This window comes from Apostichopus japonicus, chromosome 7, assembly GCF_037975245.1.
Source record: "Apostichopus japonicus isolate 1M-3 chromosome 7, ASM3797524v1, whole genome shotgun sequence".
Classification (NCBI taxonomy): Eukaryota; Metazoa; Echinodermata; class Holothuroidea; order Aspidochirotida; family Stichopodidae; genus Apostichopus; species Apostichopus japonicus.
Genome location: NC_092567.1, coordinates 20,066,330 through 20,089,605, shown reverse-complemented (window position 1 = coordinate 20,089,605; position 23,276 = coordinate 20,066,330). Strand labels below are relative to the sequence as shown.

The window sequence follows — 23,276 nt, the reverse complement described above, 5'->3', positions numbered from 1 at the left end:
GAACAACAATAACAACACCACTGCAAATTTAACTGAGAACAATAGTAACAGCATCACTATGGAAACGTCGCATTTGCTATTTTATACTATCCCGTGGCCGTGGTTCGGTATGTGATTTCTATGGTAATCGGCTGTCTCCTGCAAATTATAGCGATTGTATTACTTTGGGCATCAAGTTTCAATAAATTTAAACAGTTATCTATATCCAGAAACTCTAAATACAACAACATTCCTTAAGTTTACTTGTCGGACTGAGGGTTTAAAAAAATATGATTCGTTTGTCAATGGAAAATATCCTCAAACCCACGAAATGTCATGTTGTACTCTTACATCGCTCTTACTTGGTCAAAACGAATGCGAGAAAAATTGCTTTGTGGTAAACGGTATTAGATTATATATTTTTAAGCTATACAACCATGTAAAAATGGGCCGATTGAGTCAGTAGTTGTATCGGACTCGCCTGTTTGTTGTTAATATGTGAATGACTTCTATCGAAGAAACTGTGATGTATGTATTGAGTGTTGTGCAATGTGTAATGCGACAAACGGCGCAGAACGTTTCCATGTACAACTACAAAAACATAACATAGCCTAATTGAATTTAATTTTTTAACGATAAATTTCCTCCGTAAGAATATTACTTTTGTTCTTCATGGAGACAATATTGCAAGTCAGTGTAGATTTCTACTGCACTCGTATACACTCTCTGTTAGTGTTGGATTTGTCCGGCAGACAGGATTCCCACGCGGGGGGGGGGGGTGGGGGCAGTATTGGCTGTTAGAACGACAACAATGTAAATACATGTACCTCAATCGACTTCCAGTAGTGAACGGTTACAAATTGTGGCGCTGTGCTATTTTGCAAAGCAAGAGACTTTGGCAACAGCCAGGCATAAACGATAGAGGAAATAATAGCCTTAATTCCAACGCAAGATGTTGAGGTTTTACCCGAAAGTGATAAAATCAAATCTGTATGAGACAATTTAGTGAAATATGTCAACAGTTCCTCACAACAACAAAAAACGACATTGGAATTCCACTTACATCAGTCTGACAAATAGCGATGACACATTTGAGATAGATTTACTTAGATTCTCTTTGCTTTATTGCCGGTTGTGATCACTCTGTCAGATAATGAAACAGGGGTTAAAACAGAGACTTAAAATATGTTTCGGGATTATCATAGGTTCATAACTTCAACAATTTTTTATGAAACATTCATCTATACGTCCGCATGATTCCCCCGTATCAGTAACACCTACTCAGAGAAATAGAAGATATATGTATGGAGAGTGAAGTTATGTAGTGTGTACCGAAGACCTTGGCATTTCTAGTGACCCTCTGTTAATACAGTGACAAAGGTATCTGTCGGTATAATGCAAACACTATGATCTGAACATTCTCACATTTTAATGCGCCCTTAACCTGATTATATCATTTTCAGCATTTGGCTGTACAAATCGCCAGCAGGCTACTTTCATCGGTAAGTTTAAAAGAACTATTTGGTGTAGCCAATTTGCATAGAGAATTCCAAACAGGTCCCTTGATGTTGGTATTAACCCTTTACGTGCCCAGTGTGATCATATAATTGTCCCCCTGGGGGAAAATATTTACACATTGTATTTACTTAAAATCTGTTCATTTTGTCAATAGGGACCCAAGTATTGACAGATAGGTATTGAAATGAAGTTTTAATTTTTATAATTTTTTTTTTATAATTGAGCTAATTAGATATGTAAATATGCAAATGAGGTTATGATACAAACAATGTACTTTTTTTGCCCATTTGAAATTATTTTGATGAAATCTGCTGGACTTTTGATAGTTTGATGAGTTCAAGACATGTTATTTCATAAGTAAAATATAATTTGATGCTTGAATGTGAGGAATATGACTGATTTTCCCCCCTCCAAACAAACAAATGTATTCTGTAATACATTGGTAGCCACGCGTAACGGTAAGTCTATATATACCAATTGCGCTACATACACAATACATAGTACATACAGTGTGCAAACAGTGTGCATACAGTATGCGGCTTACCGTATCAGAATTTCAGAATTTCATGGTCAGAATCTTCTTCTCCAAAGGCTTGATGGTCAAATTGCCCATAAAAAGAAGGTCTAACGCCTCTTAGAAGTATTTAGCCATGATAATATGTGCTAAATAGTTACCGTTTCATTTACGTGAGTGATTGCATTGACCCTAACGACGCAAGCATATCAACTATGGTTGACCGAAATTCTATACCGTAGAAATGCTCGAGTTGAATTGCTAGGGATTACTCAAAAAGTGGAGGCGCTATTGCTTAATTGTTTCTATGTAGAGTTGAATTTCAGTGTGGCGCTTCTGGAGAGCTAAAAATCTTTTCTGTAGGGTGAGGCATTTGGGAGAAATATTTTCAGAAAGTTGACCGTTTTTTGGCCTTAACATAGACCGAAAAACGTTATTTTTTGACATATTTTCCCCAAATATAGAGCCATCTCTCTACATATGCCTCTGAGGCTCCTGATTTGATTCCTTGTATGTATTAGATAGTTGTATAAGATAGGGTCAGTTGACTGACATTTTTCACTGTTCTCACGATTTTTTTGAAAAAAAAGGTCAAAACGACCGGTGTTTTGAATGTAAACAAATCTTTGAAGACAAAAAAAAAAAAAAAAGAAGTCCCTGTGACCCCTCGGAAAAGGTTGTTTATTGATGCAGGCTGTCTTGTGTGCAAAATAAAGCTATGGGAAGCTCTCTAGTGTATTCCTATCTCGAGTAATGATTTTCTAAAAGCATGTGTTCATTAAAGGGCAAACGGTTGAATAGGAGTTAATCATTCTACCATGGTTATTATACTAAGGGAGAAACAGTCTCAGATCAGGGAGTCACAAGTTCCCAATGTAAGAGGTCATGGGGTAGTTGAAAGTTGCCTGGTGGAGTTAAGTACCTAGACAGTTATGTACATAAGGTATCCCCTAATGAATGGAAGGGGTGAGGAAGGAGTTAATAGAAAGAGAGGTGGGGGGGGGGGTGTAGAGTGAGGGAAGGAGGAACAAATATTAATGACAAGTAGAGCCAAGAATTCAAGATAATTTTCAAAATATTGTAATTTAATTCAATCAGTGCTGAATGGAACTTTAATTTCAAGCATCGTTAAAAGTGAAAAAATAAAGTATGGCATTAATACATGAAAGTAACGTATGCGCATCTGTAATGATGCAAAACAGATAAAAAAAAACATGACGAACCATTGAGAATGTAACACAGTGATGTATATGTACGTATACACACTTGTCAGATCTGTTACATACTGATGCGTATAACATTCTGAAAAATCCTGATAACAGTAGTAGTACCCATTATCCTGCTTAGGAACTTTATATTCCTTCTTCTCTCCCCCTCTCCACCCAAAACTTCCGATACGTCAACTTTTGATAACAAATTATTTAGGCTACCAAATAAATGAGTACAATAGTTTGTACGAAATAAGCCTATTCACTTCTAACTGTAATTGTGAGTTGTAATTGTAACTTTAATGTAACTGCAATGGTCATATAAAGGTAACTAAGGATGACTCTTGGACCGCATTAAAGTGCTGAAAATATAAAGAAGGGGAAATTTTTTAGTGCTTGTATATGTTTCTATACCTGTTCCGGATTTTATGGTATTCAGTTTAGCACATGCTAATTGTTTGGAAAGCTCCTTTAAGGTTCAATTAGTATGATGATGATGATGATGTTTACTCCTCAGTGCAGGTCCTACAAGTTAATACCAATCCATTGTTATAGATAATTCTAATTAAACCAATCATACATGCTCATTTGACTTCATACAAACAATACAGCATGACATACAATACCACTTGTCCTTCACAAATCTGTAGTGCACTGTCAAAATAGTTTAGACTATTAAAGTCATATGTACTATTTTTATTGAGTTTTGCAGAGAGCTGACCGAAAGGGTCAGCGTGCTGACCTAGCTTGTCCAGCCACTTTGAATGATAAGCCTCTGATGGTTAAAGGGTCATATCCACCAAAGACAACAGTTTTATAGAAATACATCATATTTGAAAGCAGTGATTTTTAGCATCATAGAACTTAAAAAGAATATAAATACTGTGCTCAAAGCCATCATTAAAATTATACCAAAGGAAAAATGACATTACAGGCACATCTGAACATCTGGGATTTGAGTAATCATGTGACTTTGTGATACATAAGTCTTTAATGTTTTAACTATGCATACTCATAATCAACGGACAAACATTACCCTGTACCCCCTCCCCCATGACATTAAACTCACTGTCTACACTCCAATGCAACCACACTATAGATGGTCACATATTGCATACCTGGAGACTTAAAATTTTAACTCCACTCCATTTCCTTATTATGCCATATTCCAGGAATTTGTGCTGCAATAGCAATAACATTTTATAACCAATGCAAACACCCAGGAGGATGTTTTGGAGGATATAAACCCAAATAACAAAGTCGTACACCATAAACCATTTCCGGAACTCAGGTAATAAGGATGTAAAGCATGTGACCTCAAACAGCATAAGTGGTGATCATTTGTTTAATAGACAATCTTGAAGTAAAAAAGCAAATCTCCTGTTTTTTTGTTGTTGTGGTCAGTTTCTGTCTTCTCATTGGTCATAAATATTTGTTGGCATGCACTTTTGACAACATTACAACAAAATCAACAAATTAAATTTTTTTTTAAAAAAAAAAACGCATTTTAAAGTGGATACGAAATCAAAACCGTGTCATAAATTTGATCCCATCTTAACTCTTTAGATTACACTCTTCGACTGAACTTAATAGTAAAATCATGAACAAATTAAGTTTTTTATTATTAATTCAATCATGCTTCCATTGGATTAATAAAATTAGACTAACAATAATGTAACAGTATAATCAGATGGATAAAGAAATGGTAAAAATTTAATACAGAAAAGTTGCTGAATTGTTGTTTATTCATCAAATTTCTTAAAAAAAACAAAAGAGTTCTATTTTTCTCTTTCTTTGATAAATTGTAACCATGATTCAATCAATAATCTGCAGGTCTGGTAACAAATTCAGAAAACGTAAATTGTAAACTTTGAAATTTGCAAGCCCGCACTACTAATCCCCTGATGCACCAACTGCTTACTCCTCCTACTGCCCACCCGCCGGGGGGGGGGGAACCTGAGCCCTTGCCCCATCTGCCTATTGAATCATTCACCATTACCCTTTAACATGAATAGTTTAAGTAGTTAACATATACAATGTGTAATTTTACAGCATATTCTATCATTTCCTAGTAGCATATACTAATCTAGCATATATGCAATAAATGATGCATTCAAAGTCACTCACTGAAATGTGGTAGTGGCAATTTGTTTAATACCATACCATAAATAGTACATACAACTAATTCAAATTTCTGGTTGGGTTCTCCAATAATGGAAATTGACCTGATGGGACATTGATCATACTTGTGTATTTGTTAGTAATCTTTTACTTCTTATTTTCTTTTCTTGTTTTTTTTAATGGTGCAAATAACCCTAGATTTTTTTTTGTAGAATTTACATGAAAAACTTCACTTGTCCATCATTTCATATACAGGATATTAAATATAAGAAAGCTTAATGTCTCTACACCTCGCCTCTCTTCCATTCTCTCAACTTCTCTTCCAGCTAATGTTTTTAGCGCTATTGTTAAGCACGACTGCTTTCGTTTATCTGACGTAAAGCACGGTTATGGTAGAAATTAAAGCAATTCAATTCAATTCCCATCTCCTTCATTTAAACTTCTTTCCCAAGTAGGCATCAACCACAAAATATCGATAATGATTTGTGGTAGGGTAGTAAACAAAATTCAAGTCTAAAATTAATTTGACTTTGGCCGCTTTATTCAATGAGCCACCGATGTTCCAAGCATCATCTTTCAAAGTAATAATAAGTAGTAAGGAAATATAACCTGGATTAACTCTTTTTTTTTTCAAGATCAACAACATATGTTCAACTTTAACCGTATGCCTACAGTTATCCTTAAATACAACACTTTGTAATGCATATGCACGATTTGTATCCCCCCGTTTTGTATTTGTTTGAGAGGAATATATGAAGCATTTCTCACTTTTACAAACAAACGGTTTCCAAATGATACCAGTGACATGGAACACTCAGAAACATGTCTTCATGATGTCAGGATGGAGGAGTTGATTATCTTAAATCTAGATGTAAGTCACAGGATGTGTTCAGTCAAATTCATGGAATAAATTCAAATTTTGTGAAGCAGCTTTGATGTCTCAATTTTTTTTCTCTTATACAACACTGCTATACATCTTTGGACTTGCAGAGCAATTAATTTTTTTTAATATATTTTTTAGTTTTTTATTTTGCAATGCAATAACTGGATAAATTATTCCCCCAAAAGAAAATCATGATCGACTTGAGGAACATGGTTGGATGCGGTATTCACCATCTACATTAAAACTCAGCTCAAGGTAATTTAAATTGAAACAGATTCCAACAGAAATTGAAAATTGCTAAAAATGACTATACAGAAATAGAACAGAAATACGAGACCTCACACAGAGATGTTGATCAGTTCTGAACTTTTTGTTTGTATCAAATCATGTAAAAACACACAAACATATCCTTTTCTCCCTTCCTTCCTTCCTTCCTTTCTTCTTATATAGCTACTTGAGCCAACGATATGAGGAGAGCAAACCATGATTTAGGTAGCCCCCATCTGCTAGTTTATGTGAGCCATTTCTCTCCCCTCCCCTTCCATCTCTTGCAAACCTGCACGGGTGCAATTTACTACAATATAAAGATTTTGCCACCAATTACAAGGAAATCAATATGAATGGTCTTGAGCAATGGCAAATATCATCAAATGTTAGACTCATTCTATTCATGGGAACACTTCAATGTAACAAGCTGCAACACTGCTACAATTGACCCCAACCCCTACCCCAAATCACTCTTTGACAATATTTATTTTTAGTCAAATGCATGCACCCCTACAATGCATCATTTTATGGAAAAGTAACATTTGCAGGCTAACTATCCTTAATTTTTTTTTCTGTCTTTGACACAGATATGCTTACTGTAACATATCCATTAATTACAAACCGAAGGATGCATTCACTGTAATATATATCCCCGGATTAAAACACCATAGGTAGCACTTTGTATCAATTGCCAGAGAATTACTTGTACACACTGCTGTCATGGCAGCAAACTTTCTCCCTTCAAACCATACTTTAGCAACTCTTTGAAACATGACCTCTTTAAACACTGACGCGATATCTTTCGAATAATGAAAATTCCCACAGTTCCTGATTATTTTTTCTTCTTTTATCATAAAACATTTCAATATCATTAAAAATAAGACTTCAATAGTTCCTCAAAATCTATTACAGCTTTGTGCCCTCTTACTTGGTTAGTTTATATCAATGGTATGCAATGTTCCATATGTATGCGAGTATATAGGTTGGTTTTATATTCTTTTATTGGTTCATATATCTGGCTTTTCCAGTATCTCAATGACTACAAAATATGGTTACATATTCTCTAACCAGAAACTCCGGAACTGCCACTGAAGAATTTCCCTAATATGTACTCCCTGAGATAGCAAACAAAGATTCCCACCAGCAGAATATTTTACATTTTGGAAGAGTAAATATTTAAAAAAACAAGGAAAAATCAGACCCTGTGAGTACTCCATTTTATGCAGCTCAATACTACAAACATTTTACAACTGACACTTGAAAACAAACAAAAACAAAAAACCAGGTGAAATTAATAAGAACTGTTCAATGAAAGCTCAAGCTACATTGAATGTACCTGGTATGAAACGTTTCCAGGCTTGTGCAAGCAAGCTTCTTGTTAAGTGACTTAGTATCATCTTCATCATTTTAAAATCCTCTTGTTCACCTCCTCTTTTTTATCTTCACATTCTCACCATTAATTTCAGCCTACCATCCATTTTTCAAGAATTGATGAGGTCTTCAAGCTCCTCTAAGAGAGTATCATCGTCATCTTCATCATTAAATTCATCTTCTCCCACCTCCACGTCATCTAACAGTCCAGCAAATTCGTCGTCAACTATACTCAACCGTCTTCTTTTGGTAACTGAATCCTTCCTTTCTCTTCCCTCGACATCTTTCTTCACGTCTACGCCGTCTTTCTCTAGTTGAGTTGGTATGAGAGTCGACACTAACGGCACAACAGCAGCGGATGGAATGGGCACATTGGTGGAGTCTGTGGGGTACAGTATAAATATTGAACTGAAAACAATGGTCAATGATTTACAAAGAAATGTGAATATTTATTAAAATCATCAATGAAATTGGACAGAAGAACAGACATCTTTTTGCAAATAATGTTCTGCAACCTTCCAAAACCCGACCATGTCGTGTTCACAATTTTGTCGCTTCGAACTGTAACAGAAATCTTTAAAAGACTTCAGCAGCAAGCTTGTCCATAGTCTCCCCACTACGATAAAATTTATTACCACGGCTGAAATTCAGAACTCATTGCCAATTAAACACATGCAACACTCACCTGGTGTTATATGGACATCTGAACTTAATGAAACGTCTCCTGATGTCGCAGTAGTAGTGGTAGAAGAAGGTTTTTCAACGAGTTGATCAACTTTGACCTCTTGAAGCCAGTTTCCTTCAACTTGATTAACAGGTGATAATACAACCTTCTCTTCAGATATCCCACTTCTGACACCGCTGGATGATACTACAGATTGTTCTTTCTCTTCTAAATTATGCTGAACCTTCTCTCCATGTACGTTACCCAATCCTTCTTTCAATGAGGAGGGCGTTAACACCGTCTGTCCACTGTTTGGTAATGATTCTTTCTCTTTATTTACATCTCTGCTGTTTGGTATCGTTTCCTTCTCTTTATTTTCATCTCCAACTGCTGCTGCTGCACCTACTGCAAACTTCTGCGACTGTTGTAATAACCTTTCCCTGAGGCCCACCCCTCTTTGTCGTTTTCCGTAGGATAGCTTGGCCGGCTGTTTGCTCTCCTCTCTGAGAGGATTTAACTTCACGACACCTGATGCTAGACCATCCTCTTCCTTGTCTACGTTCCTTTCTTCCGACTGATCTGTCAAATTCCTCCGTTTCACTTTTAGTCCTGCTACATTTGTATCAACCTCGTCCGACTGGAATGTTATTCTTGGCCTCTTGGTTCGTAACAAGTTACGTTGGATCTTCGCCTCTTTTGGACTGTTCTCGATCTAAAGGGGAAATAGACGGTAACATGAAACAGAGAATAATTGTTACCTTTGTGACTTGAGTGAGACGAGTGCATATGCTTCAAGTAGTGTTACAATTAACCGGGGAGTAATTTATCCGGTATTTGTGACTTGAGTGAGACAAGTTCATTACTGCAAGTAGTGTTACAATTAACCGGGGAGTAATTTATCGGGTATTTGTGACTTGAGTGAGACGAGTGCATTGCTTCAAGTAGTGTTACAATTAACCAGGGTGTAATTTATCCAGTATTTGTGACTTGAGTGAGACGAGTGCATTGCTCCAAGTAGTGTTACAATTAACCAGGGAGTAATTTATCCGGTATTTGTGACTTGAGTTAGAGGAGTGCATTGCTTCAAGTAGTGTTATAATTTAACCAGGGAGTAACTTATTCGGTATTTGTGACTTGAGTTAGAGGAGTGCATTGCTTCAAGTAGTGTTACAATTAACTCGGGAGTAATTTATCCGGTATTACATCAGAAAAAGGCTACCACCCATAATCGTTAAATTGCTATAAAAGATTTGTACACAGGACCCATACAGTTTTTCCATGAGATTTCCACAGATGCAGTCAGCCAAACTTTAGAACGCCAGCAGATGTAATAAAACTTTCATGAATGAATGGAAATGTACCCACATGAAGGGAAGGTAACGGAAATTTGAACAAAGGCCATAACTTGCAGCAGCTAAAGAATTTTGACCATAATAATGGTACAAACAGTATAATTTTTGAATGCCTACATAAGATTCATAGTAGGATACTTATGGACAGTGAGAATACATGAGGGAACAGCTAGGCATTAGGCAATAACGTCAAATATTAGAGGCAGTTTATGCCAGAGTATCTGAAGTCTTAATACAATAACATAAAGCCTTGAAGAGCGAGAAATTTACACAATATAATCTAACCTTTCAAGTTGCCAATGAAATCACAATCTGTTACTTGGACCCCTCAAACTGTTTGAAAACTGAAACCTATTTCATCAAATCAAAAACTCACCATCTCATTCGAGTTATCGTCCTCTCCTACCTCCTGAGATTCACTCTGGCTTCCCGTTCTGGAGCTTGCACCTGCAAAAATTAGTCAAATATAAACCAAAAATTCAACTGAAAATACACTTTAATGAATCTCAGAGCTCAGAGATTTGTGAAGTTGTCAAATCACTTATGACAATCATAAACATTAATCAATCTTTTTCTTTTTAATCCTTCGTTTCTCTTTCCTAGAGAGACTTGATAGATGTCTCTATCTGAAGCCTTCATTTCTTCCTAAGATTATTATATATGACTCTTTCTTCCATATTTCACAAGGCTCCTAATATGAACCTGGACTGAGAGCCTCCCCTGATCAAACTTTCCTCAGGTCTGCTCGGGAGAAACTGGTGAATTGGCGACCAAGTTACAGAGAGGGCTCGTCTTATTTCTGACTCACCTTTAAATTTTGCAGCCGGTGGTTGATAGATCTGTCTATCTGCTCTTCGCTTGACTGGATTTTTTAAACTATCTTCATTTCTCCTAATCGTTATCTTCTTCTTCTTCGGGGGTTGCCTTGTTTCTAATCTCTTTCCTTGTTTATCTTCACCCCCTTCTCCATCTTCACTACTTCTTCTCCTGTCGGCCACATCTCTCTTCTCTGGCTCCGTCAGTGTCCCTAGTCTCGCCTTCACTCTGTTCTCTACATTGCTCTCTCCTTGCTGATGGTTATTTACAACTTCCGATAAAAGAGTGACTCGCCTCCTCTTCGGTTTGACTTGTGTCATCAGAGTCGCACTCGAATCTGATCGTTCTGACTCTTTCCTTACGACTGTGAGTTGGCGTGGAGTATGTTGATCCTTCGCGGATCCTTTGAGATCCTTTTGCTTCACAGCAATCTTCCTTTTACTGATCGTCCCATCTCCGTCGGTCACGGCAGGTCCTAGCCGCTTGAGAACTGAACCGACAATACTTTCTTCATTTTCTACACTTTCACTGACCAAATCATCCGCTTGTTCCCTTCTGACGATTAGTTTTCTAGCCGTGTCTTTATTATCAAGTTTCCCTCTGTTTCCGTCCGTGAGTCCGAGTCTCTTGGCAATCCTCTCTCTTCGTATTTGCTCTAAATTTTTCACACTAGCACGGCCAGAACTCACATTATCTGGGACACTAGATTCTCCAAGTTTCTCTTGCCTAATCTGTTCTAAGGTTTTCACCCCAACGTCACCCTCACTACAAGGTTCCCCCAATTTACCCCTATCTGTCCTCTCTTTCTTGATCTCGGTCAAACTTTTCACAACTACACCGGTATCTTCTGAAGCCTTGGTTCCAACTTTCACAGCTCGTCTTTCCCTTCGAATCTCGGCCAAACTTTTAACCCCGGTCTCCAGCTCCGGCGAGAGAGCCGGGCTCACCCTTACTCTCCTTTCCCTACGAATTTGCTCCAGACTCTTAATTCCTGCATCACCTTTCTCGCTGACTTTATTTAAGACTTGTGCGGATGCCGTTGACCTCTCTCCTGACAACCTCCTGACCCTCTTACTCAGTTCTGAAAACTTTGTAGAGTCCGACGAGTCGCCACCTAATTTCACTGCTGATCTAATCGGTAACCGTCTGTCCTGTGAGACGATCAGATGTCTGTCGCTGTTAACATCTTCTTTGTTTCCAACATGCAGTATCGGTTTTGTCGTCGAGCGCACTGATAAAATGTTCCTCGGTTTCTCTTCTTCCTCCTTCATCCAATTTTCATTCTCACTCTGTGATTCATGAACTGTTGGAGGTAAAACAAGCAAGGACATTCGATCTTCCATCTTAGCCATTTTTTTAGTAAGTGGTACAATGACTCTAAACTAACCAAGTTTAAGTTTGAAGAAGATCCTGCTAGGATCGAAACGTCAGGCCGACTTACTTTTACACATTCTCTTACACAGGCTCTCTAGTGGATAAGCAGTTTGCTAACAGTTTTATTTTATTTCAGTTTTAAGTTAACCAGACCCCATGTAAAGGTTGACTGGGTCATGACCCTTTTGTGCTACTCAATGTGATTTACAGGGATGACAGTTGATTGCTTATCAAAAATTACTGGGATTATTTGCAGCTTTACACCAAACCACCTCGTCACAGCATTCGGTACAGCAAAGAATTTGAATTCATCAGATTTGTTGACAATTTGTGAATACATCCTCACGTGGAGATTTCATTAGAAAACCAAGCCTTTTTGTAAGCAGTATTCTAAAGTTTCTAAACTCAATAATCAAACAAGAAACAGACCACCAAAGAGAAAGGTTGAGTGTACTCCTAACCTTTCAACATCTGAATATGCATGGAACACAGGGAATAATAACCCAGTTTGGACAATTTTTTCTATACTGTAGTGTCAAGTCCCGCTTCAGAGAACTGGTATTGTCAGTACGAGCAGTATGAATATCATTTTTCTATCAGATCAAGGTTAGAAACTGTTTGTACTGACAATACCAGTGCTTTGAAAGCATGATATTGGTCAACATTTTAGAGTGGTATTAGCATTAGGGAATTGTCCCAACTGGCTGGAATAATTTAGTATTCAAACTATTGATAGCAATGTTAACAAAACGAAATGTTGAGGATGCTTTGCAGTGTTGTAATGAGTCAATATTTGGAGCAATTCAGTAACTGGTAAGAACTCATCTCAAATATATAATGAAATTGATTTGTTACAACTCTAGGCTTTGGAAAGTCTGCTGTTTGGTAGCCACTAGGAATAATTAAGCTGGTATAGCATTGCTAATTGCATTGCAAATTGCTCAACTTGCTACACAAATGTAAAAGTAAGGTATCTCAGTTTTCTGTACACAGAAAAGTTAGCATATTTCAGTATTTCATGACAGATAAAATTCAAAGACCTGTAAATTGCTAGACAAAATCTAAACGTTTTATTTTTTCACTGTAACCTACTGAAAATATTACGGTACTATGTACAAGAACTGCTACACATACTTAAAAATTGCGTCGCAATTTATTCATGTAACACTGGACAAATTATTTCTTTCAGAATGTCTTTAATATGTTTCATTTACATAGGCTACCGATATAAATCAAGATGTTGCTTTTACCGTTTCTCAGGGAGATGAATTTTCTTTGACTGCCAGCTTTTGTAACAGGTTCACCAACAGCAGCCTGACTGGTAGAGAAACCTCGGATATCATTGGTCTTTCTTAATTGTGAAAGCGTTTTGATGCCAAAGTCTAAGGAACCTTCCCCTGTAGCTGAAGAGAAACAAGAGAACATTCAAAGAAGTATGTTGTTTTTATTTGTAATTATTTTTAAACTAACATGTACGCTGGCACAACTGACGAAACATATTCAAGCTCTTACGGGAAAAATTCATGCCTTACCTGCTTCTACTGGTTTTCTCTCTTTGGCACCGAACCTTATTGTGTTTGATGAAAATGCAATCTTCTTAACAGGTGACACTTCAACACTGCTTGAATCATCTGTCAACAAAGTTAAACAAAAAAAGCATAGCAAATATAGAAACCATGGATGATTTTGATAAAATACTCTAGCTTTTTTTTCTGTTCTCCCAGTTGAACGAATAAAAATATTGTGAAACATGAGTGACCGTGGCAGTCTAAATGTTTTCAGAAGCAATTGTAGCACACCTTGACACACAATTCACAAGAATATGGTAGAGAAGTTAACATGCTTTTGTATCACCTACCTACGTCGTCCTCTGGATTAACCACGACTGGTTCCACCACGGGGAATGGAATCGATGCCTTCATGGCAACGTTTGCTGGAGTCAAAATCGCACTCTTTGTATCTGAAGATAGAAAATTATTGGTCGAGAGGAGTTCAGAAAAGTTAAATGGATCACAATAACAAGCTGTATAAACCAAGGTTTTTTTTCTACTTCAGGGGCAGAGGACAAAGGGTTTTAGTTAAATTTTTACTATTACTGATGGCTGTGTAATAGAAGACAAAAACAAAATTTGTACTTTGCAAGAAGTATCTAAACAACACAAAGAATTTTTCATAAAATGTACACACAAAATAAAACCATTTTAGTAGTTTCCTTGTGAAAGTAACAAAGCTGTATACCATGACAAATCTTGATTATTAATAAAGCCATTTGGTCGCATTTAGTTACACTTACAGCATCCTGTCTAATAAGGATGATAAACTTTTTTCTAACTGCTCATGACAGAGACAGGGGGGTGGACAGGGATAAAGATAAATGATACATAGATAGAAGACTACTGCATGAAACGTGAAAACGGTGTTGACCATAAAGTAGCTGGCTATAAAAGTTCAACTGCTTTTGATAAACTCTCCCTCTCCTCCGTCCCTCCCTCCCCACTCCCTCCGCCCACCCTCCCCTTAACTATTACCAACTTCCTTACCTGTCACAGTATTACCAGTGCCACCTCTCTGTTTGATATGAAGAAAGGAGCAATGTGACTTTAGACAGCCACTCGGTTGGGACTCCCAGTAACATGGAATGGTAGCGCGATTTTTCTGTTGAAGAAGAAAATACTGAATTTAGTTTTCACAATTTGACTTCAACTATTCAGTTTAAATACAGAGATAACATAAATAAAGTCTTCTTAAAGAAAAACAGTCCACTCTACTCACAAATTATATACTTTTTTTTAGCTGTTGTGTGCTTGGTGAGGAGTAGAGAGCTTTGTTTATTTCATTCTTTCCTTTTCAGAATCTGGAAATTATGGATCTTGTTTCTATGATGGTTTTTATTGCTGTTACAATTTGTCTGAGTAATGTTTTAATTATTTGTAGTGATATGGAATTTAGATGTCCAGATGACAAAAATTAAAAGAAAGGAATCTAGTAAAAGTGCTAAAATTCTATTTTGTGTAAAAGTACAGTAAGTTGGCCTGACGTTTCGATCCTAGCAGGATCATCTTCAAAGGCTAATTGATAAGTAACAGTAACAGAAGGGACAAAAACACGCACAGAATACAGACAGGTTAATGAGCATGGTGAACACAAAGAGATATATGTAAGGGGATTTTAAAATTCTATTTTAACGCAAAAATATTATCCAAGGTGTCATAGCCTGATCAAGGACAACCATATATTGACTAATACTTGATAGCAGTGTTGTAACAAATTATGATTGAGGTGACTCATTCAGTCCTGCAAAATGAAAAAATTGATACTCAGATTCTACAAAGTTGTCTTAAGACATTGTTACTTGGATCAAAATAGCAAAATTTGGGCTGTGTTGGACTGATAAAAGTACTTGACTACAACACTTAACATGTGGCTAAACTATTGTGACTTACCTCTATTTCCATATGTCAGTAGCTACAAACACCTCGGTAACACCTTCCCATTCCCCACAACTTGACTACAACACTGGACATGTGGCTAAACTATTGTGACTTACCTCTATTTCCATATGTCTGTAGCTACAAACACCTCGGTAACACCTTCCCTCTCTCCACAACTTGACTACAACACTGGAAATGTGGCTAAACTATTGTGACTTACCTCTATTTCCATATGTCTGTAGCTACAACACCTCGGTAACACCTTCCCTCTCTCCACAACTTGACTACAACACTGGAAATGTGGCTAAACTATTGTGACTTACCTCTATTTCCATATGTCTGTAGCTACAAACACCTCGGTAACACCTTCCCTCTCTCCACAACGAACAGACTACCTCATTCCCAAGAGCTTCAGGACAGTGTCTGAAAGGACATGCATCTCCCTGAAGAGAAATATCCCAACAAACAAATAAAGAAGAATAATTAGAAAATGTTTTCAGAGTAATCATGATAATTATAAATATATATATAAGTTAGAGGGCGTGACCTTTCAATCCTAGCAGGATCTTCTTCAGAGGTTAACCCAGGCTCAGTGAGCCTCCGAAAAAGATTCTGCTTCAATAAAAACAAAATCATCACCGTGGCTAAGCCTTCTTAACACTGTTTCCATATTCACCTACAGTCCCTTTTGCAGTAAATACACAGCAAATTGCTTAGTTCTTTTCCCCTTTGATTATACTTAAAAGTTAACACTCAACTGTGCAACAAATACAGAAATATGTAAAGAAATGGGTTATGATAGTAATGCTGTGGATTAAATCAAACCAGTTGTTCAGGAACAGAGGAACTGGGAGGAAGCATGCAACCCCCCCGCCCCCACATACACCGCCCACCACAGATAAAAGTTATAACATAGACAAAAATTGTACTCACCTTTGCACACTGTGAGTAATAGTAGTAGTAACAGTCAGTCCCTTGGGCAGCCATCTTTGACAAAAGCGAGGTAGTACAACTATCCTTCAAAGTTCCTTCTTCCAAACTAAAAGATCTTGTCCAAGGCTATTCTGTGTTAATTTGAGATGATATCCAATGTACACAAACATCCAACTTGGTCTGAAATTTAAGACATTACTTTAACACTGACTAGATCTGGTTTAAGGTTTTTTAATATGGTTTGTAACCAAAAATCAAACAAACAACACCAAAAAACAAGTTTAATAGCAAAACTTCAGTTAAAACTCTTCCTCTGCTTCCTTCGCTAGTTAACGGAGATGGTAAGCTGGATTAACGATGGACTGCTATTAGATCTTGCTCCAAACTCCTCTGATGTATCAGATATATCTTTCCCATCAAAACGTTGACAACAGTACGGTAACGTGCAGGTGTTTAACTGATCCTCCGTTTGATTTTCTATGTTACAGAATGTAAACTAAATGAACTGACACGAATCCTGCAAAGGCTGTGAATTCAGATTATTTTCTCTTCATAGTTATTTCTTCATATTTACGACACAGACAGTCTGGTATGGGATATTGGGGGGGTCCTGGATGGTGTTGATGACAAATACTATCCTAAATTTTACAGTTCAGTGTCCCTGAAGAGACATGTCCACAGTAATGAAAGACTACTTTATGGTTGCAGCAGATGAGGTGAATCGTCCAAACACTTCCTATCAGAGAGATTAGACGATGTGTGATTTGCCATATACTTCTACTCTTCTTTAGGGTTGGGTTGCTGCTAAGTGAAGTTACAGGTAGCTGGAATCCTTTTCATATTCCTTTTACAATTTAAATCTATCAAATACAGTTTCAAAGACTAAGAGATATTCCTGCTTCTTTCAATTTTATTTTATTCCCAAGACTCCTGTCCTGTTGGTGTTTCTTGACAATTCTTTTCTATTTTTGTTCTAACTTCTGCATGTGGAAGACAGTTGCAAGTATGTTCTTAAGCCCCTCAGAGACCAAAGAGTTTGCAGGATACCTCACAAATACTCTGTTTCCAGGAATAGAGCTGCTGTTGGCGTCCAGATAACACTCAGAATACTCTTGATCCAAAAGTAACCCCAAATTACTTCAACTTTTCTAAAAGGATAAAACCACACAGCTTGTTGAAACTAAACAAATTCCTATAGTAGCTTATTGGACCTCATATACTAGCTTTTTCTGTGCAGGTCTACTCCCTTGCTCATCAAGCTTCCTTACTGAAACAATTCCTGAAACTAGCAGATTTGATGATTGCAAAGTGGTAATGGATCATTAGTCGTTCTAATTTCTGGAGCTTCCCAAAGATCTGAAAATCTAAATTATTCTTTTCTGCATCTGAAAACAATTTAAGGGAAATTATTAAAAATTAAAATAATAATAAATACCATAAAACATATGAAAATTTATATACCATTTTAATCCTATGTGACCCACTTCACATACCTCTACTGCATCTGTTCACCTTAAACAAAATACTTGTTTGTTGATAAGGTATTTTAAACTGGAGCAGTTGAGCTTTGTGACGTAAAGCAATTCATACAAACATAATGGATAGAATTTGTCATTTTGCTCTTCTCAACTCGGGCATATTTTCTCCTCAACTATAGTTTTGAAAACGAAAATACAATTATTTTTTATCTGAATTTCCCCTGACCTGACCATCCCCGCCCCCCCCCCCCCCCCGTTAGGCCCTGCTTCTAACCAGGGCTGCATGTGCCACAAAACTGACATTCAACTCAAATAACATACATGTGTACAGAAGAGGAACAAAAGACTCACCTTCAAATATTTCATAACATCCAAGTTCTGCAGAAAGATTTAGGAGAAACATGAGGTCCATCCACAAGATGTCATCACAGGAAAACACCTTCTAAATGCTGAATCATTTTCCTCTCTTATTTTTTCTCTTTTTTCTTTGGTAATCTCGATTTCCAAGGATAATAGTTGGTTCTTGAAAACCGGACCGAACATGCAAAATAGCCAGTCTATAGATGGGTTAAACTACTGTGACACAGTGAGTCGTGCTCGATGAATTTCACGTATACTGCTGTTCACCACAGAATATGTGCACAACAGGTACAACAAAAGAAATTGTTCACCAATAATTGAACACTAATTTTTGCCTCCAAAGCTCCAACAAAAACATGTATCTTTTAGATGATCTTTGTCTCCATGGTCCAAACACCATTTCCTCATTTTTTTTAGTCAAATTTACAAATAATTCACAGCTCCATTTTCCAGAAACATGTGATTCACAGTCCAAAAAAGGAACACACTCAAACCTCACTGTGATCATTTTTAAGTTCAAATATTCAACATTATTGCCTCCTTTGCTAATGGAGTTTCAGGAAAGTTAGGAGGAATGGGAGAAATGGGGATGGAAGGGGAGTAAATGGATTTCAATAAACGGAAAGCTTTCAAACCACAAATGGAAATAATAATTTTAACTTCTTTTTCTTTGTTTTGGGTGGGGGGAAGCTCATCAATAGGATTAAAATTTCATTTATACTTTAGGATGCTTTTAGATTTTCTAATTTTGTTGATAATCTATTTTGATCTTACTTCTGAATCTGCAATATGTGTAGCAGAACAGCCTGTTTCCATATTTTTGTGTGTGCAATACCTACTGTTGTGCTGGCAATGCAAGGGCTACTTTTTGTAAATGACATGTACTTTAAAACTTCCCATATCTTTCAAACCAGTAAAAAATGTGTTCCAAAAAAAAAAAAAAAAAACCGTGAAGTATTACTAAATAAAAAATTTGAAACCTACTGTAATAAAGCATTTCACATATTGGCATAAGAAGACAGGCCTGCACAGCACAAAGACAAATAGATTGAACCAGAAACATCCCTAACAGAGAATGTTTATATGAGGAATTCCACAAAGGGGTTTTTTGATTTGATTGATAATATAATTAACCATTTTTCTTGAAGGGATAAAGAATTATGTGGGAATCCTTACTTTTCACCATTTGATGTGATGGAATCGTCCAGAGTAGTTTGTCAAATACTTACATGGTAAACCTATTGTTCTGATCAATAGCAATCATAATATTTGGATTAATAACCAGCAAGTCTAGTAAAATTGTGAGAAACTATGTATGATATGTAAGTAACCTAGGCTATAGCTTGGTATTGGCATTGGTAGGCTACGTCATTCAACAGTCCTGCATTTTGGCAGATAATACTAGGCTTCAAGAAACATTTCAATATTTCACTGCATTGGCCCAGGCATGTTGCTACCTAGCCTAGATCGTGTAATCCTTTCAATGAGTCCCTGTCCCATATCAGCACAACCAAATTCAATCAATTGAAGTAGACTAGCCAAATTGCTACGGCTTGTGACTAAGTTGTTTCTGCTTAGCCTACACCTGCCCGAACACCATGCTGCTCTAAGAAAATATTGTTCTCCCTTTCACTACTGACAATAGCAACATCCTTAACATTTGCTTCAGTCAAATAAACCGTGATCCTTCTGCAGTATAGCATGACGTTTGGCTAAGCTTCTTAGCCTACTTAACTTACCTGACAAAATTCACTATCGAAGAACTGTATCGACTTGACTTTAATGCAAGTTTGACCTTACAAGCTGGAAGTCTGGTACTAATAGTAAGTGATAAGGATTGTTCAGGACGCCTTTGCTATGCCTATTATATTAGTGTCTAAGGACTTAGGCTAATTATGCTTAGCCTAGGCTATGTAATAATCAATGTTTTTGAGTGTGAAATTGTTGCTGGTTAGCGCGTTGCCTAACGTTAGGCTCAACAAGCTGTAGCCTAACGTTACCTCAGTGCGATTCTGTATTATAATATGCAACCTAACGAGTAACGACGCTAACATCAGATTGTTCAATTGAATCGAGAAATTAAGTTTTCACTAAATACAAACTTTGCAAGTTAAGCTACGGCGATTTCGCAGAATCTGGCAGATAATCCTTCTAAATCATGGCAGTATTTTGAAATATTTAGATCAATGACACCTAGAAAAATGCCACACCGCAGCAGCTACGTCATGTGTAAGGTCTGTCGGAAGTTAGCAGCCTTTCTCAGCAGACAATAACAGTAGCAACTAAAGCGGACAATAACGGAAAGTACAACGGTGTACTGCATCAGCGGCCACACGGGCAACTTATCGTGGAAACAGAGTTGTTGATTTTTCGGGTTATGGATGGATTTGAAGGGCCTGAATAGTAACAGAACAGAGAAGGAATACGCCTCTATTACATGGTATAGATCCACTATCAGTAACAAAAGCTTATTTCTTGACCAAAAGGGACCATAAACATTTTACCGCTATTTCAAATTCGCAAACATCCTTCATCCGGACAAAAAACACTTTTATTTCAAAATAATACCAGATAGGAGACGATATACCCTCTTCATTAACGTGGTATATGTATTCAAGACTACTTTGTTCAATGTCCCAATATCTCAGATGCTACAGTAACTGTTTTTGCTAATTCTCAGGAATTGGAGTGAAGGATTCGCTGACGGTGTTATTGAATTACATGACAATGCAGTTCGCTATAGCTTACCCAATTATGTTTCATTACAAATAATGAAGAGAAAAAACTGTTAACAAACTGTCTACTGCAAGAATCATGTGTATGTAAATATAAACAAGTTAATTGGTATGAAGTTTCGATCCTGGCTAACTTCGATCAGCTGACTGGATAAGTCCCTGGTAGGATAGAGAAATCATTACGATGTGAAAGTACGCCACCAAAAGACGTGGGATGTTTTAAGGGGCAGCGCCCACCAACTTCAGTATATATGTTAGTGACGTGAATCCTCACGACTGCTTCTAATACCCAAAGGATAAGGTTTACTCATAGGCGTGTCGACAGTGGCGTCAGTGGTAGCCATCAGCCCAGTCCCGGGTCAATAAGGGGACATGGGGAAGTTATTAGAAAAATAATAATTTACCCTCATTTTCATAACATATTGTAGGATAGCTTCAACACTTCATGAGATGCCCCAGTGACATATTTCCCTCTGTCTGCAATTGTACCAATCAATGTACGTCACCCCCACCCCCTGTGGTTGGGTGGGGTTATTATATTTAAGCTTTCTTTCTTTCTGTAGTTCTGTCTGTCTGTCTATCTGTCTTTCTTTCTCTCTTTCTTTCTGTCAGCCATGTCAATCACCCTAGTGAGACTTTCAATTTCTCAGATACGTTTGTCTTCTGTCACCAAAAGGTCGACTGTAATCAGAAGCAGACTATATATGAACTGCTTGACAGTATATAGATTATATAAATTATTATACAGCAGCAGTCTTTTTCTTACTTACTTTCTATAATTTTCAAATCAAACGAAACTAAATCTTAAATGAAAAAAAAGCTTACACATCTATAGACGTGATAAATAAATAAGAAGCAATAGTTTGGATGACTTCATTATGGCGCTGAACGTTTCCATAGTAACATCACGATCAGCGGAACATTTGATCTTGTATTGCATAAGATTGGCAACAGCCATTTTAATACTTTCTTTGATATGCTTAGCATATACACTTCACGCACACGTCAATGACCGACCCTAGTTTATCTCTATATATAGAAATCTATAAACTATAGTGATAACAAAAAATAACAGATAAAGCTAACTCGGGGAGCCGTCAGGATTACTGATCAATCTTGAATGATACGTCGTTTACTTCCATAATAATTAATTCGTGGTTACCGCCATGACGAGACACTTAATAGAAAAAATGTGTTCATGTAAGTCTATAATGCACTTGAAAGTTCAAGGAAGGTAAACGACCATTTTATTGAAATCTGAAAGAGTAGCCACCAGTGGCGTAGCCAGAATTCTGTTGTAAGGGGGGGGGGCAAGATTTTTCTTAAGGGGGGGCAACCCTGTGATGGTTGATGGTAGGAATTACCAAGAAATATATGTCGTCTGCACAAATATTGGCGCTAATTCTGTAGGACGATATTGATCAAACGGTCTCCGTATATGTGGGTATGATGAAGGCCCAAAATGTGTAATATCTCGGTCTGATTACCAAGTTCTGACCTTAGTATGAACATGAGCCATGAGGTATGAATACTTGTGATTAGAACTCGAAAAAATGTAAAAAAGAAGTATTTTGAATACATAACTGGATTTCATTGGGGGTGGGGGGGCAAGACTGTAGCACAAAGCAAATTTTTGGGGGGCATTGCCCCCCCCCCCCGGCTCCCGTTTGGCTACGCCACTGGTAGCCACCCCTTTTCGCTTAACGTGCTCTCTTGAATGGGCAAGAAGGACTATAGGACCGTCGCGAGGATTGGGAGATGGAGGGTGGTATAGAGAGGGAGGATGGGGATGTGACCGGGGAAAGGTTTTCTCGATTTGGTACACATTCATGTTCTCTCTGTATAACTATGCTCTGGAAACTCGTGACCATCCCCACCAAAACGACAGTAGAGAAGAGGGTAGAGAGAGAAGGAAGGAGGAGGGGGGGCTGGGGGAGGACTGAGGACATCAAAGCTCCAGTTTGATATCATGAGACATGTACACACCTCTCCCCTTTCATATAAATAAGGCAGTTGTTTCACAACGCTAAGCAGTCACATGTGCATGTGGGAGAACTTCGAATGGCTTATTATCTACACTGCACTTCGGGTGACTGTCCAACTGATTACCCTACACGCAATATTGGGTAAACTTTCGTTCCGTTGGTATTATAGTTGTATCGCGCAGGAGAGAGGAGGGAAGCAGGGGGGGGGGGAAGAGAAAAGGGGATCGAGGGAGAGAGGCACTTTACCTTAGTGGGGTAGATAGCTAGGGATATTATATCGTAAGAAA

General features: G+C 37.4%; 1 protein-coding gene across 6 annotated transcripts; it reads right to left on the bottom strand.

The window, feature by feature from the left end:
• Nucleotides 1–3,068: 3,068 nt before the first annotated feature.
• Nucleotides 3,069–20,515, bottom strand: LOC139969652 (uncharacterized). 6 transcript variants are annotated; one of them, XM_071974785.1, is made up of 12 exons: nucleotides 20,009–20,515; nucleotides 18,261–18,466; nucleotides 16,432–17,816; nucleotides 15,822–15,941; nucleotides 14,608–14,722; nucleotides 13,926–14,027; nucleotides 13,600–13,698; nucleotides 13,318–13,470; nucleotides 10,686–11,996; nucleotides 10,254–10,324; nucleotides 8,547–9,237; nucleotides 3,069–8,243 (listed from the first exon to the last, which is right to left on the bottom strand). In XM_071974785.1, exons 3-12 carry the CDS (start codon nucleotides 16,483–16,485, stop codon nucleotides 7,972–7,974), a joined length of 2,988 nt encoding a protein of 995 aa, XP_071830886.1. In that variant the 5' UTR covers nucleotides 16,486–17,816; nucleotides 18,261–18,466; nucleotides 20,009–20,515; the 3' UTR covers nucleotides 3,069–7,971. The 6 variants fall into 6 exon arrangements, with proteins under 6 accessions (XP_071830886.1, XP_071830887.1, XP_071830888.1 ...); XM_071974786.1 differs by having other exon boundaries at nucleotides 20,372–20,506; XM_071974787.1 differs by lacking the exon at nucleotides 18,261–18,466 and having other exon boundaries at nucleotides 16,432–17,579.
• Nucleotides 20,516–23,276: the final 2,761 nt, after the last annotated feature.